Here is a 13,707-nt window from a genome sequence, read left to right as displayed (position 1 = left end):
ATTTGGTGGTTTTCTGGTTTTGGTTTTGGCTTTTTTTCCCCTAATCGGAAGCCAAAAATTGGTCAGGAATCTCCCTGGAGTTTTTTAAAAATCAGCGACAGTGAAATGCCTCTTTCGTCTGCTGACATGTTTCAGATCGTACTGGAGCCGGAATTACTGACATCGCGTCTGGAAACAGATCGCACCGTTGAAACTAAAAATGATGTCCAATGTATGGAGTGTTTCCTATTAAAGCTCATTGGAAATCAAACCTCACATTTTAAGCAATATATTCTGGAAATCAGTTATTAGGAAACAGAAAGGCAGTTACCTACATCCTCGTTTGGGGATTTAATCGTGAGTTTGTATTTCTGCGCCTTCCTTCTCAAGGCAAAATCGTGATTTTTTTAAACTTCAAGCATTTCCATTTCCTATCTTTTCGATTTGTGTTTTATGCAGCGGGCAGGGCGTGTCCTCAAAAGTTTCGGTGTCAAAAGTTACAAATTGCTCTTAATTATTCATTTCCTGACTCAACATACTCTCAATCTCGGTTTTCTATTTGTATTTTTATTTCTTCTATTTAAATCTCGGAATTATTTTCTCTCCTGCGGTTTAATTAAAATTACTGGAAATTCCTTATTACAGTCCCTGGTGAAGGGGGCTTTTTGCGTTCCTTCATCCCCCCTTAAGAAAGCCTTTTTTAAAAATCGAAAATGTAGCACGAATGCCCTTTTCTCTGTGTCAGGAATGTATTTAAAATTCACACCGGGTATCTGGTAAATAAACCAGGAGGGATCGTGACTTCTTGGGAGCCTGCAAAGCCACTTCATCTCCCAGCCATAGAATTGTCCTATTTTTCCCGCAGTCCAACCTTTCGCCGAACCAAAACGACTCACAGAACAGCCACCGACTAACCCGCCATTAATTCGAAACTGGCGTCTTCCCTCTCTGCCACCGAAATCCGAAATCAAAGCGAACAGCATCGGATCTCGGGGAAATCTGGGGGGTTACAAGCCGCGGAGGGTCGCGGGGTGTCCCGGCCCGGCTGGGCACGGACAGGGAAAGGGCCCGTCCCGGGGGCTGACACGAGTCAGAATAAACTCCTGTTGTCTGAGGGGCGATGGGGAAAGTGTATTTGCGGAGGATAGCTCTGGTTCGGAGGGGGCTTTCTCCCGCACGCTCAGGGCACGCAGCACAGGCACTCAGTGCCCTGCCCTCGGACTGGGGGTCCTGGCCCCCGCCCCACTGCCGGCACGGAGGAGCTCGGCTCCCCTCAGCTCCGGGGCTGCTCGGCATCCTTGCTCTACTGCTCGGGCCGGCAGTGTCCGTCCTGCCTTCTGAACGCCTCTCTAAGCCCGGGATCGGCCAGGGTGAAAAGGTGGACCTGGAGGAGGATCAGGTGAGGGAGGATGGTTGGGGAAGGAAGAATGAAAGGATGAGAAAGGGACAGCAGCGGAAGGAGCCGGGCTCCAGTACTCACGGTGCATTGCTGAGAAGGGGTCTGCTTTGCAGTGCATATCCATGGGGAGGCAAAGGAAGGGGAAGAAATCGGCTGAAGCCGCCGTGTCGCCTCTAAAACTCAACTTCAAGACTTAGGGGAGAAAAAAATTAAAAAAAAAAAAAAAGGAAAACAAAACAAAAAAGCACACGAGGAGAGGAGAGGAGGAGAGCAGCGGGATGCACTGGGCCCCCGGCCCGGCGGAGCGGGCAGCGAAGTACTTTCCGGGGGGCGGGAGGGCTGCGCCGGCCTTGGGGGAGTCAGCAGAGTCCGTGGGAGCGAGGGACTGGCGGCGCCGGGGGGCAGGTGGGTGTCATGGCTGGGAGGGCTCAGAGCATCCCCGGCGGCGGGGAGGGGGTGCCGGAGCAAGGTGCGGCCGGCGGCCAGGCGGCAGAAGGCGCAGGAGGACGCGGCTCTCCCTCCTCCTCCTCCCGCGGTCCGGGGCTAGTTCATTTAAGTTCAAAGCAGAGTAGCAATCCCCGGGAAAGCGGCGAGCGGCGGGCGGGCGCGACCCCTCCTCTCGGCCGGGCGGCGGATCCGGCGCCCGGCGGACTTTCGCCCGAGGTGGGAAGTGCTTGCGTGAAGCCGGGGCCGGAGACTGGAGCCTCCGCTCCCGGTGTGTGTCTCTCTAAAAGCCGCAGCGCCCTCAGCCCCCCGCCCGCCTCCCCGGAGATGGATGACTTGTCAGACAAAGGCAATAGATTCCGACACTCTCTGATTCGCCAGCGCGCCGAGCCGAGCGCGGCCAGGAGAGGAGAGGGGAGCAGAGAGAGGAGGGCCGGGCCGGCGGCGCTCGGCGCGGGGGGGGCGCTGCCTGCGGGACCCGGCGGCGGGGGAGCCCCGGCCCCGCGCTCCCGAGCGCCCCGGGCCGAGCGTGTGCGGGGCGGCGGCGCCCCTGCCCGGCCCGCGGGAACCGACCCGAGCCCCGCTTTGTTGTCACTTGCGGCTCAGGATCCTTAACTCCCTTATTTAACACAAGCACACACGCCTTGCTAGTTTCACCTCCCTTCTCACGCTCCGCTTTTTTTTTTACCGGAGAATTTACTCGGGGTAAAGCGGGACAGGAGGGGGATTCGATACACATCAAGGCTTCCGTGGTGTGCGGCTTAGTGTGGGAGAAAGAAAGAAAGGAGGCGAAGGAGAGAGAAGGAAAAGAAAAAGGAGAGAGACAGCCAGAGGAGAGAGAGATCAAGAGAGGAATGTATAAAGAAGGAAAAGAAGGAAAAATAAATAGACGCTAGACAGAGAAGAAAGAAAAAGCGAGACAGAGAGAGAATGAAAGAGCAAGCAAGCGTCTTACACCTCTTTAAACCAAGAGATTAGGCCCGTTTCAGTCAATGCAAAGTTTTCCCTCACATGCATTTGGGGAAACAACAGCAAATCCAACCTCACACTTTCCACGTTTCCACGTCTCCACATCTCTGCTGCTTCTCTCTCTCCTCCCCCACCGCTTTTTTTTCTTTTCTTTTTTTTTTTAATGCCAGGGTGGCATTTAAAAATTATTTTATAAATAAACCTACTGCTAAAATAGGCATTGCTTTGACCTAGCAGAGCAATATAGAGCAGGTAAGGAGCACCTTCTTAGGGTAATAACCAGGGGCAAAAAGGCAACACAGAAATTGCTGTGAGCTCAATTTTGATTTTCAGACTTGAGAGTTTGCCATCACCTGAAATGTACTTCCTTCTCTTTTCTTCCTTCATCCTTCCCCATCTCTCTGCTTATCTGTCACAAAACAGCACCCCCCCCCCACCCCGTTTTTTTCTAACCGCTTTAAGTAAAGATTGTCTGAGAGATCTTTATGAAATATTTTCCACTGTCTCATAAATCATTTTGGCACTTCAGCTGATGTTTTATCTTTCTCTCTCCTCTCTCTCTTTCCCTTGTGTGCAAAAAAAGGATGATTTGAAAAATAAAATTTTTGTTACACCACCGGGATTACATAGAAGTGAGTCCTCGGTGACTGCGGGGCTGCGCTGCGGACAGGCGCGGCTGAGCCGGCCCTGCCCGCCCCTGGCAGCAGCTCCTGCGCAGGGTGAATTTTCCCCGGGATTGGGGGGCTCTGCGCTGCCCGCTCAGGATCTGATCTTGGCGAAGGCAAAGGCACGGCTCCGTGTCTCCCGGGGAGCTCCCGCCGCACGCCGAGCTGAGGGCGGCCGCAGCTTCCCGCGGGCTGCCCCGCTGCCGGGCCAGGGTGCCCTGCTCGCCAGGGACGCGCCGTGGCTCTGACCCGCCGGCCGCAGCTCGCCCACCCTCCCGCAGCGCTCCGGCCCGGCCCGGCCCGGCCCGGCCCGGCGGGACCGCCCCGCTCGGGCTGAGGGGCGGCCGGGCCCAGGTGCGGGGCGGCGCCGCTCCCCGCCGCGGCCTCTAGATGGAGCCCTCCGGTCGCTTGGCAGAGCGGGCAAGGGCCGGCGGCGGGCCCGGGCTGCCGCGACCCTGCCGGGATCCTGCCGGGATCCTGCCGGGATCCTGCCGGGATCCCCGGCACGGCACGGCACGGCCCGCGCATCTGTCGAGTCGCCCCGGCAGCAGAGTCTCCCGTTCGCGGCGGGGCCCGGAGCCCGCTTATCGCCGCTGCCGGGAACCCCTCCCGAGCTGCCCGTGGCTGGGAACGGCCCTGTTACAACTCTCTGTCACAGCTGTCCGTCTCTGACCGGTCTAGGTCGCTTCTTGTCTTCCAGCAGTCACCCCCGCCCTTCCTCCCGGCTGCCCCGCACTCACGGGGCCGTGCCCAGGCACAGAGCCGGGCCCGAAAGCAGAGCGGGAGGTGCGGGAGGGAGCCCCCGGCAGTGCCGGGTGGAAGGGAACTCCTTGCGCCTGCACTAACACTTGGTGAGTTCATGGACCCTCTCTCAGAGATGCTCTGAGCCTTTGTAGCTGGCGGCTGTACGGTGTGGAGATCACAGCTTGGTGGTGGGCTGGGGCGAATCCCAAACCTCCCGACAGTGTGTTTTGCCTTAGTTTCCTCGCTACTTTCCCATATCACTGAGAAGAAAGACAGGAATAGCAGGCTCGATAAATACACAAAATGGGCACTCTGCGACACGAAGCCTGAATACCATGGCACGGAGATAACCCCAATAAACCGGGGAGCCCTGAGCCTGGTAGAGCAAGACAGCTTTCTAAGGAGAGGGAAGGGAAGGGAAGGGAAGGGAAGGGAAGGGAAGGGAAGGGAAGGGAAGGGAAGGGAAGGGAAGGGAAGGGAAGGGAAGGGAAGGGAAGGGAAGGGAAGGGAAGGGAAGGGAAGGGAAGGGAAGGGAAGGGAAGGGAAGGGAAGGGAAGGCTCTTCGCTTGCTGTCCTCTTCACCCACCAGACATACCACAATATCACCTCGTGCCCCTTCCCACATCAGACTTCCCGGAAATATTGCTTTGTCAACATTTAAATCCACTGAAAAATTTCTGCCAACCCAAATTAAAAATACCGGGCTGTCCGCGCACCCCGGGCACTGCCGTGTGCCCTGAGGGACCGGGCCAAGACCACGGGCCTCTTTCCACTCCCATAGCTTCGCATCAAGTCCACGAGCCCTGGGTGCTTGTTTCCCTCTCCCACTTTAGATTAATCTTTGCTTTACTTTGCTTTCCTTTTCCTTTTTTTTCTCCTGCTTTTATTTCTTTTTCTCAAAGAGAATCTGAGGATCTCCCCCTTCTTCTCTAACCCAGACTTCCCCCGCCTTCCCCCAAGCTAGAAACATTTACACTTCAAAAGAGGGAGCCGCCTCTCTGCGGAAATTTCAAGAAAAAATAAACTTTTTGGGGGAGTTGCAATGATAGCAATCTTTCGATCTGCTTCATTAGCTGGCTTTCTCCAGCTGATCAAGACGAAATCTTCTCCATTGATCCTGTTTCCCACCCTTGGTTCCAATACACATAACCTCGAGGGCCCTGTCAGCTTCCCTTCCAAGTCCTTTGAGTTCTCCCGCGCTGCCTGGGCTTCCCTGGCCCTCCTTGTCCCTGGGAACCAGTTCTACAGACACTGCTGTCGGAAACTGCTTCCCCTGCTCCTCTGCCCGCTCGGGAAGGGCGCTGTGCCCAGGAACAATGGGGTCGGGCGGCGGGGGGAGCCCCTCGGAGGGCTCAGGCCTGGACCAAGTGGTTGTGACTGCGATCGCACTTTGCTCCAGAGCCAGGACTTGAGCCCAAGTCGGTTCCCTGTTTTTTTCCCTGTTTTCTGTAGCAAATTACGCTGGAAAACAGCTAAACGCGACCTATGGCCGTAGGATGCCGGACGGTGTGCTGCAGAGGTAGAAGTTTTGGGTTTGTACGCCATGGAGATAAGTTGTTGGCTCCACACCCTGTCTGTCTTCTTCCCCTTGTCAAGTGCTCAAACGCTTACAGCCTAGATATTGGTAGTTTGGGGGTGGTTTAGCTCAACCCATAATGTTCTCAGCACCATATTTATGAATTCACAAAATAAATCTACACTGACCTTCTAGGGCTATTTTTCAGACACAGATTCTGCATCAACTAATTTGACTTTCACCATGAGAAAGTCGGTGGTGAAATCCCTGTCTGTGAAAAAATAGAGGGAAAAAATGATACCTCCCACCCCCAAATATGTGAGCATTTAAGGGAAGGAGTCGGCGTGTGTATGAGTGTCAGAGGGAACTTCAAGGAAGGGGACGCTTTGATAAAACATTCCTGGACAACTTTTGGGGTGCTTTGTCTGAGGACAAGATGATTTCTGGCCTGAGATTGCTCACTGCCTCTCGCCGACGAGCACCCAGATGAAAGGGGTATCCACATGTTCGCTGTAGGGGTGCTGTGGTCTGATCATACCGGGGGGGAGCGGGAGATGGGGCAGGGCGGAGGTGCCGAGCAGTAGCGTGGAAATGGAGATACGGAAACAGGACCGAAACTGTGGGAGATTTCCGAGGGGTGAGTAGGGCCGGGCAGGGGGAGGCAGGAGGAGGCAGCCAGCGTCCGTCTGCTCCTCCCCGTCCCCTGTGCCACTCTGCCCAGAAGACCCGAGATTGCTCTTGGTGGCCAAGTTTAACAAATAATCATAAAGTTAGGTTTTAAACGAACAATTAATAAGAAAGAGGGCACAAAAAGAATAAAAGACCCCCATCCTTCCCCTCCCCCTGTGTCTCCGAGCCCCTCTTCCCCTCTCCCTCTCTCTCCCCCTCTAAGCACCTCTGGTCACGTTGGAGGATGAGTTTTTGGAGAGCTTCTGGTACAATATGGAGCACCACGGGCTGCAATTTCACACTCCACAGCACATTCCCCCTAAAGCTACTTTCTTTTTTTCCCATCTAAGACCCCCTCATGTCTCCCCCTCTCTCTTTCTCTAGCTCTTTTGTGAGCCATGGGTGGGTTGCATGTCTGGGGGACGCCGGGGCCGCGAGGAGGCCGGCGGCCGGGCCCTGCCAGCGGGGCGGGTGCGTGTGTGTACCGGGGGGCTGCGCTCCCCCCTCGCCCTGCCTGCTGCTGGCTTTTCCCTTCTCTGCATTTGTTTGCCCTGAATGGTAATAGCCCACGTGTGCTGCTCTTTATTCAGTCACCGACACTTTAACCTCTCCTCTTTACAAGAGAGCGTTTGCCACAAAAACGAGACAAGCCGAAGACCTTTTGCAGCCTCATTGAGGGAAAAAAAAAAAAAAAAAAAAAAAAGGAATAAAAAGGAGAGGAAAAAAAAAAAAGAAAAAAGAAAGAAAGAGCGGAGCAGGGGGAGAGCCAACAATGTGAAGAGACACTTCTGCAACAAAGCCGTCTCTTAGCGCACCGGGACGGCCGGAGCTGGGGCGAGTCTCCAATCTTCCCGGGCCGCAGACATACGGGGACAGGGCAGCCACAGCACAGGCCACCCCAGCCTGCCCCTTCCCACCCTAAGGAGGCAGGCAGGGAGGAGGCACACGGCTCCAGCACCGAGCTGGGGCCGCGGTGCATCCCTGCCCCCGAACACGGCACTCAGCGCGGGCTGGAGAAGCCCCCGCTGCTCTGGGGTCCCCAGACCTGCCTCCCGTCAAGGCGGCCTCCACGGGCCGGCTTCGCCCGCTCGCCACAGAACTCCTGCCACTGATCTCTGCTTTTGTCTGTCCCGTAGTCCCAGAGCCCCTCCGGTCGTCTGCCTGCTCATTTCTTTGCCCCGGAGCGGCGGAGCGGGCTTGAGGGCAAGGGGGTTTCGTGCTGCCCCTCTGACCCAAAAACGAACTGGCCCAGATGTGAACCCTGCCTCTTTCGCGATAGGAGACTGTGCCACTGGCGAGGCCCAGCTGTCTCTTGCCTTTGCCCTGGGCTGCCGCTGGGGTAGAGGCGTGGGAGCCCCCCTCTACTGCCTCCTCCCCCCCACGCTGGAGATGTCTTTTTTTTTGTCCTCTAATTTCTCCATAAAACTCCCGATGAGTGAATTAGACGCTTATTAAAGTCTCCTTTTAATCAGCAGTAGTGGGAGATCCTCCCTCCCTCTATCTGCCCGTCCAAGGTTAGTTTGCCTCAGGGCGATTTGCAAATGTTAGGATTTACAGTTATCACACGCAAAACCATTTATATAACCCCTAACTATAATACACCCATAAAAACGGGGAGGCAGCGAAAACTGCTGCGGATCAGCGAAAAACCCTATGGCTTGCCCATTAAAGTCCCCGGAAAGGGTAATTCCAGCAGTCAGAGGGGCCAAAGTGTGGTAATGACTGCCTGGGATTCACATCTCCAAAAATGATCGCACAAAAAAGACCCGCCGGGAAGAGGGGCGACCGCTTCGCTCCACTCCCTCCGCTGGGCCGCAGGGGGAAGTTGGAAGCAGACTTCTTCACACATGCACTTGGAAGTGATAGATATGCCTCGAGACTTCCTTCCTTCCTTCCTTCCTTCCTTCCTTCCTTCCTTCCTTCCTTCCTTCCTTCCTTCCTTCCTTCCTTCCTTCCTTCCTTCCTTCCTTCCTTCCTTCCTTCCTTCCTTCCTTCCTTCCTTCCTTCCTTCCTTCCTTCCTTCCTTCCTTCCTTCCTTCCTTCCTTCCTTCCTTCCTTCCTTTTCCTTCCTTTTCCTTCCTTTTCCTTATTTTCCTTTCCTTCATTTCCTTCCCAGCCAAGCTGAGCCCAAACAATTTCTACACACACACAAATCCACCTCCCCAGAGAAAGTTGCTGCGGTCGCGTTTCTGGCAGTGTTTCCCAAGCCCTGTTGCGAGCCCTGTGTCTGCCCCCCGCTTCCCTCCGCCACGGACGGCTCTCCGGTCGGATGGGATGCGCCGGGAGCTGGGTCGGGGAAGGCAGGCTCGTTTCCACCGCTAAACAAAGGCTGGAAACGCACCAACAAAGGACCTGGTGCGTCCCCTCCGCCCCGTGCGAGAGCCGCAGGTGAGGGCTGGGGCTTGCCCGGCCGGGCGCGGGGGGTCCTGCTTGCGGAGCAGTACTTGAATTGGCGGCGGGGGGGAAAGATGCGAGTCTGCAGGGCTTCAGGAGAAACTGGTCGTAAGTTGGTGGGGAAACTTTCTTCCCCTTTCCCCTCCTTGTGGGAAAGCCGGGAAAACGGGCGAATTTAGCTCCCTCTACTCCTGTGCCATTCGCAAAGACGGGCTTGCTCCTTCCCTTCCTCTGGCTGGGAGCAGCCAAAGCTCAAGTTAGGCGCCTAATTAAAAAAAAGTAGCAGAAAGACTCATGCTTCTTTAACATCAGCTGTTAATGGCCTCGGAGTTTACTGCCTCTGAGGAGGAAGACACAGAGGGAGAGGCAGAGGGATGAAGTATGCGTGGAAACGGAGGGGCTGAAAGAAGTGGGGGTGTCTCTCCGCGTAGTGGAGGAAGAGAGGCAGAGATTAAAGGAAGGGTGGGGGAAATGGAGAATTCTAACTTGTAAAAAAGAGCTGGAAGGTGGAGGGGGTGGGGAAGGACTGAACTGTGAGCCGACACCAAATCCCTCCAATTTCCCTGGCTGCCTGATCTGGGCAGCTCGGGCGGGATGCGGTGTCAGGGAGCAATTGTGCGAAAGAGGGCACGCAGAGAGGAGAGAGGACGAGCGGATCCGGGATGGAGGGACGCACAGAGGGAGGGAGGTTTTCCGGACGCGGAGCGTTGTTCCCGGGTGCCTGCCTTTCCTTCTCCTCACTCGGACCCTGGCACTTTCGTCCTTCCTCTCCTCTCTGAGGTCTGCAAACCAAACGTCACCAATCAATAGGAACCCCGGCTCTGTGGGTGTGTGGGTGTGTGTGTGCGTGTGTGAGCGTGGTTGTTGATCCTGACCCGCTGGACTTCAAAAATCTGCCTCTTCTGACTCCCTCCCAGCCTGTAAGTTCAGAATTACAACCTTCTACATCAATGCAAACTTTTATTTGTCGGAGAATTCCTTTCTCTAGGAGGAAGAGAAATTGTCACCATGTGAACCGCTGATTTCTGACACACGGGGCTTTACCCATCCCCCAGCGTGGGGGGAAATATCTCCCGTGGATGTCTTTAAACTATGCACAATCCATAACTTTGGCAATGTATATGTAGTGTTATTTTTGCAAGGCAGTTTTCCAGGGTTAGGGAAAGTGGTTGCATTTTGCTAGATGGATCCTTTGTGGTGAGCGCAGATTTATGCCCAGTTTTGATTTATAATTAAATTAGCTTCTAATTTGCAATATGTGCGTCTGTGTTTAAAATGTATCTAATCTGTGAAATTGAGGACTGGGGCACTTTAAATGAAAATCTACCTTTCGCCTCAAGGGTTTCTTTATGGAGGGATAGCCGGGAGGGCAGCGTGCGGTAGGAAAGTGAGGCTGTAGTTTCCATTAGGAGATGTCAATCAATCTTTCTTTTCAATACATCAATTAATAAATCCGATTGGTGCTGCGGGCTGCTCTTCCCCCCTGCCCCCCCCCCTCCTCCACCCCCGGGGCACTCTTTTTGGCCGGATGGGGAAGTGTGAGGGGAAGGCAAACTTTGGCAGGGAAGTCCCCGCAGGCAGAGCCCGACCCGACCCGCCCTCCCCCCCTCCCCTTCTCCCCCGCTCCGGCCTGCGCGGGGCTCCGGGACCGGCTCCAGCCTCGGCGCGGCGCTGGGGGCGGCGGGCGAAGCCGGCGGGACTCCCTCCGTCGGCTCTCGGGGTTTGGCACAACTAAATTGACACAACTTGGTGAGATACGGTCAATTTTTTTCGCCCCGATAGCGGGGGTGTGCACACGCGGTTAGATCTGGGCCCGGGACCCCCCATCTTAGCTGACTTATATTTAAGCTTCACTTATTCAAGCGACCCTCCCCCACCGTCCCACCCCACGCAGCTCTAACCCGGGCAATAGCATCGTCGGTTCCATTGGTTATTTTCCAACCGCAGCCCCTAGCTTTAATTTTTCACGATTAAAAAGCGGCCGGGATGGCGGGGAACTCCTCCAGCCTGACAGCTCGCCCTAGCTCTCCCTGCTGTTAGCGTATGCTCCGCACCTACAAATTACCGCGGAAATGGGGGAAGAGGGTATTTATTGTATTTATTACTTTTTTTTTTCCCTCAAACGGGCAAATACAGTCATGCCTTTAATTTAGCAATTACACCGATTCTCCTTTATTTTCAAGTGGCGCTGGTCGTTCAGCAGAATGTCACCGTGGTGGGCAGGCGGGTGGAAGCCCGAGGACAGCCCGGCGCAGGAGTGCCCAGTGCCCGCTTGGAGAAAGTTGGCCCGGCGGGGACAGGGCAGGTGTGGGGAGGGGGACAGAGCCGGGACAGGGCGGTACCGGGGCCCTCCCGTTGGGTCTCTGCTCTTAGGGCTTCACAGTCAGGAAAACCGGACAAACAAAACTAATTCAATGTGCCGCCTCTCCCTGACAGAACACACACAGTATTTTATAGAAATCCGGCTACAGAAAGGACTGACCTTCCTGAACCCACAACCAATGTAAAAAAGACTCTCAGAAAGAGGAGAACATTCTCAAACTATTCCGTTGTCATCGTCATCATCATCGTGTCCGTTTGATTTAAAAACAGCACGATAGGGAGCACGCTCTCACTGAACGCTGTCTCCTCAGCTTTCTTTTTTTCCTCCCAACCACACGGCTTTGTACCCGCAGATTTGCGGGCTACTGCTGCCGGTTTGAGTTGCTCGACACAAGCAGCGTTTTGCGCGACTCCAGCGAGAAGGGGAACAGAGGGCTGCGAGCGGGAACACGGGGGCTACGGGGCTGAACTTCGGGAAGGAATGAAGTAAAAAGAAGAGAGAGAGAATGAGAGAGTCTCCCAGGCAGCTCGATCCCATTAGCTCCGTCCTTGGGTTGCATATTTATACGGTCTAGGAGGTGAACAGATGGACTATCAATTTAATTCCATCTTCAACACCATCAGAGATTGATTTTCTACTCGCTTTTAATTTTGCCATAATTAATTAGATCATTACAACTGTTTTCTATTGATCTCCCTATTTAAACCTCAGATGCAAAGGGACTTCGGCAGATCCTTTAAAAACACAGAAGGGAAAAGGAACAGAGGGGTTTGCAAACTTTCTGAAGGTTTTTTTCAGTTTTGACTTAGAAGATTTTCGGTGCAGAATAGCAAAAACTGCCTCTGTGGCCTTTCCTTTTAGGAGGCCCTTTTCGTTGCCTTTGTAATTTTCTTTTACGTTTTAGTGAATCATTGTCGTATTTATATATAGTATACAGCATATATAATAGATTTAATTGGTTCGATTATGAAAACATAAGCCAGCACGTGTATATGCATATATATATATATTCACACACAACGTGTTTAATATTGAGATTTACAGAGGTAGTGCACACACATTTATATATATGGGGAAACTATCGACAGAAGAGATGTGGTTTCCTGAAGGGCGAATATTTTTATTTGCCTCCCGTATGTGTCTCTCTGTTTGTGCACTTGAATCCCTCTCCAGGTGGGGGATATTTCACCCTGCGACTCCATCAGAAATGACAAAGGAAAACCAGCGCTGTTAGCTCCTGTTCCTAGCCTCGGTTCCCAGCGCCCGCCGCAGCCTTTCTTTTCCGAGCCTCCCCTGCAGCAAACGACTGGCAGCCGGGGCAACAGCACGGCTCTATGCTGGCAGTCGGTGAGGTTTGTATTTTAAACCTCTGTGTCCTTTCCCTCCCCAGAAAAAATCCCTAAATTAAAAGCTCTGTTTATATACTTAATTTGAGGGAACCAAACCGCGTAGTTGTGCTTTTACCGCGAACGGCAGCGCCGAGGAAAACCTCTCCGGCGGGGTTTGTTTGAAGCTTTGTTTGCAAATCATAAAATTGCTGACTGGGAGACGGGGGCGATCCGGAGGCGCGTCCGTCGGCGGAGCAGGTTTGGGGGGCTCGGAGGCAGCCCCCGCTCGGGCTCGGCAGTCCCGGCCCCCGCCCGCCTCAGCCCCGCGCTCCGGCCCCGCAGAGCCCGGGCAAGGCGCTGGGCTGCCCGAGGGGCCCGAGGCGGGGACAGCGCGCATCCAGAGCCAGCACGGCGAGCAAAGTTTCCCGAGGTGGGGAGGGAGTCGGTGGAGGAAGAGTTTAAGCAATGCCCTGAACTTTCTGCGGACGGGAGGGACCTCCGGGATTGGGGCGAATAGACAAAGGCCGATGGAGGGGGCTGGCTCGGCCGCCCGGGGCGCCCGGAGGGCGGCGAGGCAAAGCGCCCGGGGCCGCCGGCGGTCGGACCGGGCCGGGAGGGAAGGGAAGGGACCGGGGCTCGGCCCGGCTCTCGCCAGCGTCTGGGGGCTCCGCTGCGGGTCCTTGCGAAGCTCCCACGGTAAACGCGGGGGGAACCCTGCCTTTCGAGGGGTGCTGAAGCGGACACCCGTAAGGAAAAGGGGTATTTATCAGGTGAGGTAGCAAGTGTTAGAGGGGGATCTGGCGAGGCGAGGAGGGTGTGCGTGGAGGAGAGCAGAAGCAGGCTGTCTCCTGCCAAAGGAGGGAGTTGGGGGTGACGGTCTCATCCCTCCCTGCTGAATATTCAGCGCCCCCCGCCTTACCTGCTCTCCCTGAGCTCTGAGCCATGGCTCCTCTGCCTAATGGCCCGTCTCCCCGGGACGGCTGCAAGCCAGTAGATCCGCCGCGGCCTTTTCTTCGCTTCTCTCCTCCCCGCTTGGGTGTCTTGCTTTCCCCCGCTGACTTTCGAGATCTAGGCGCAACCACCCAAAACTAAACGGTTTAGATAACAACACACACACACACCAGAGCACCACCACCACCACCAAAAAAAAAAAAAAATAGCCAGCCATAGAGAAAGAAACGCCGCTCTACTGAGCCGGGACAGGCTAAAAGGAGGGGAAAATAAATAACAATCAAAGCAAATGCAGCGCTGCTGCTTATAAAATTGGAGAGGGGCTC

The 13,707-nt window shown here is 54.9% G+C and overlaps 1 protein-coding gene across 10 annotated transcripts in view; it reads right to left on the bottom strand.

The window, feature by feature from the left end:
• Positions 1–13,496, bottom strand: part of PAX2 (paired box 2) — a 100,583-nt gene extending 87,087 nt beyond the window's left edge. For 5 of the 10 annotated variants that reach the window (XM_033066516.1, XM_033066523.1, XM_033066514.1 and 2 more), the window contains exon 1: positions 1,460–2,065. In XM_033066516.1, coding sequence (XP_032922407.1) covers positions 1,460–1,502 — 43 coding nt within the window. In that variant the 5' untranslated portion in view covers positions 1,503–2,065. Of the gene's footprint in view, positions 1–1,459; positions 2,067–13,349 lie in introns of those variants that run through there. The other 5 variants (XM_033066518.1, XM_033066517.1, XM_033066520.2 and 2 more) reach the window with 3 other exon arrangements.
• Positions 13,497–13,707: the final 211 nt, after the last annotated feature.

The sequence above is a fragment of the Catharus ustulatus genome, chromosome 8, assembly GCF_009819885.2.
Source record: "Catharus ustulatus isolate bCatUst1 chromosome 8, bCatUst1.pri.v2, whole genome shotgun sequence".
In the NCBI taxonomy this organism is placed as follows: domain Eukaryota; kingdom Metazoa; phylum Chordata; class Aves; order Passeriformes; family Turdidae; genus Catharus; species Catharus ustulatus.
Note: the sequence above shows the minus strand (reverse complement) of the source record. Positions and strands in the feature narration are given on the sequence as shown.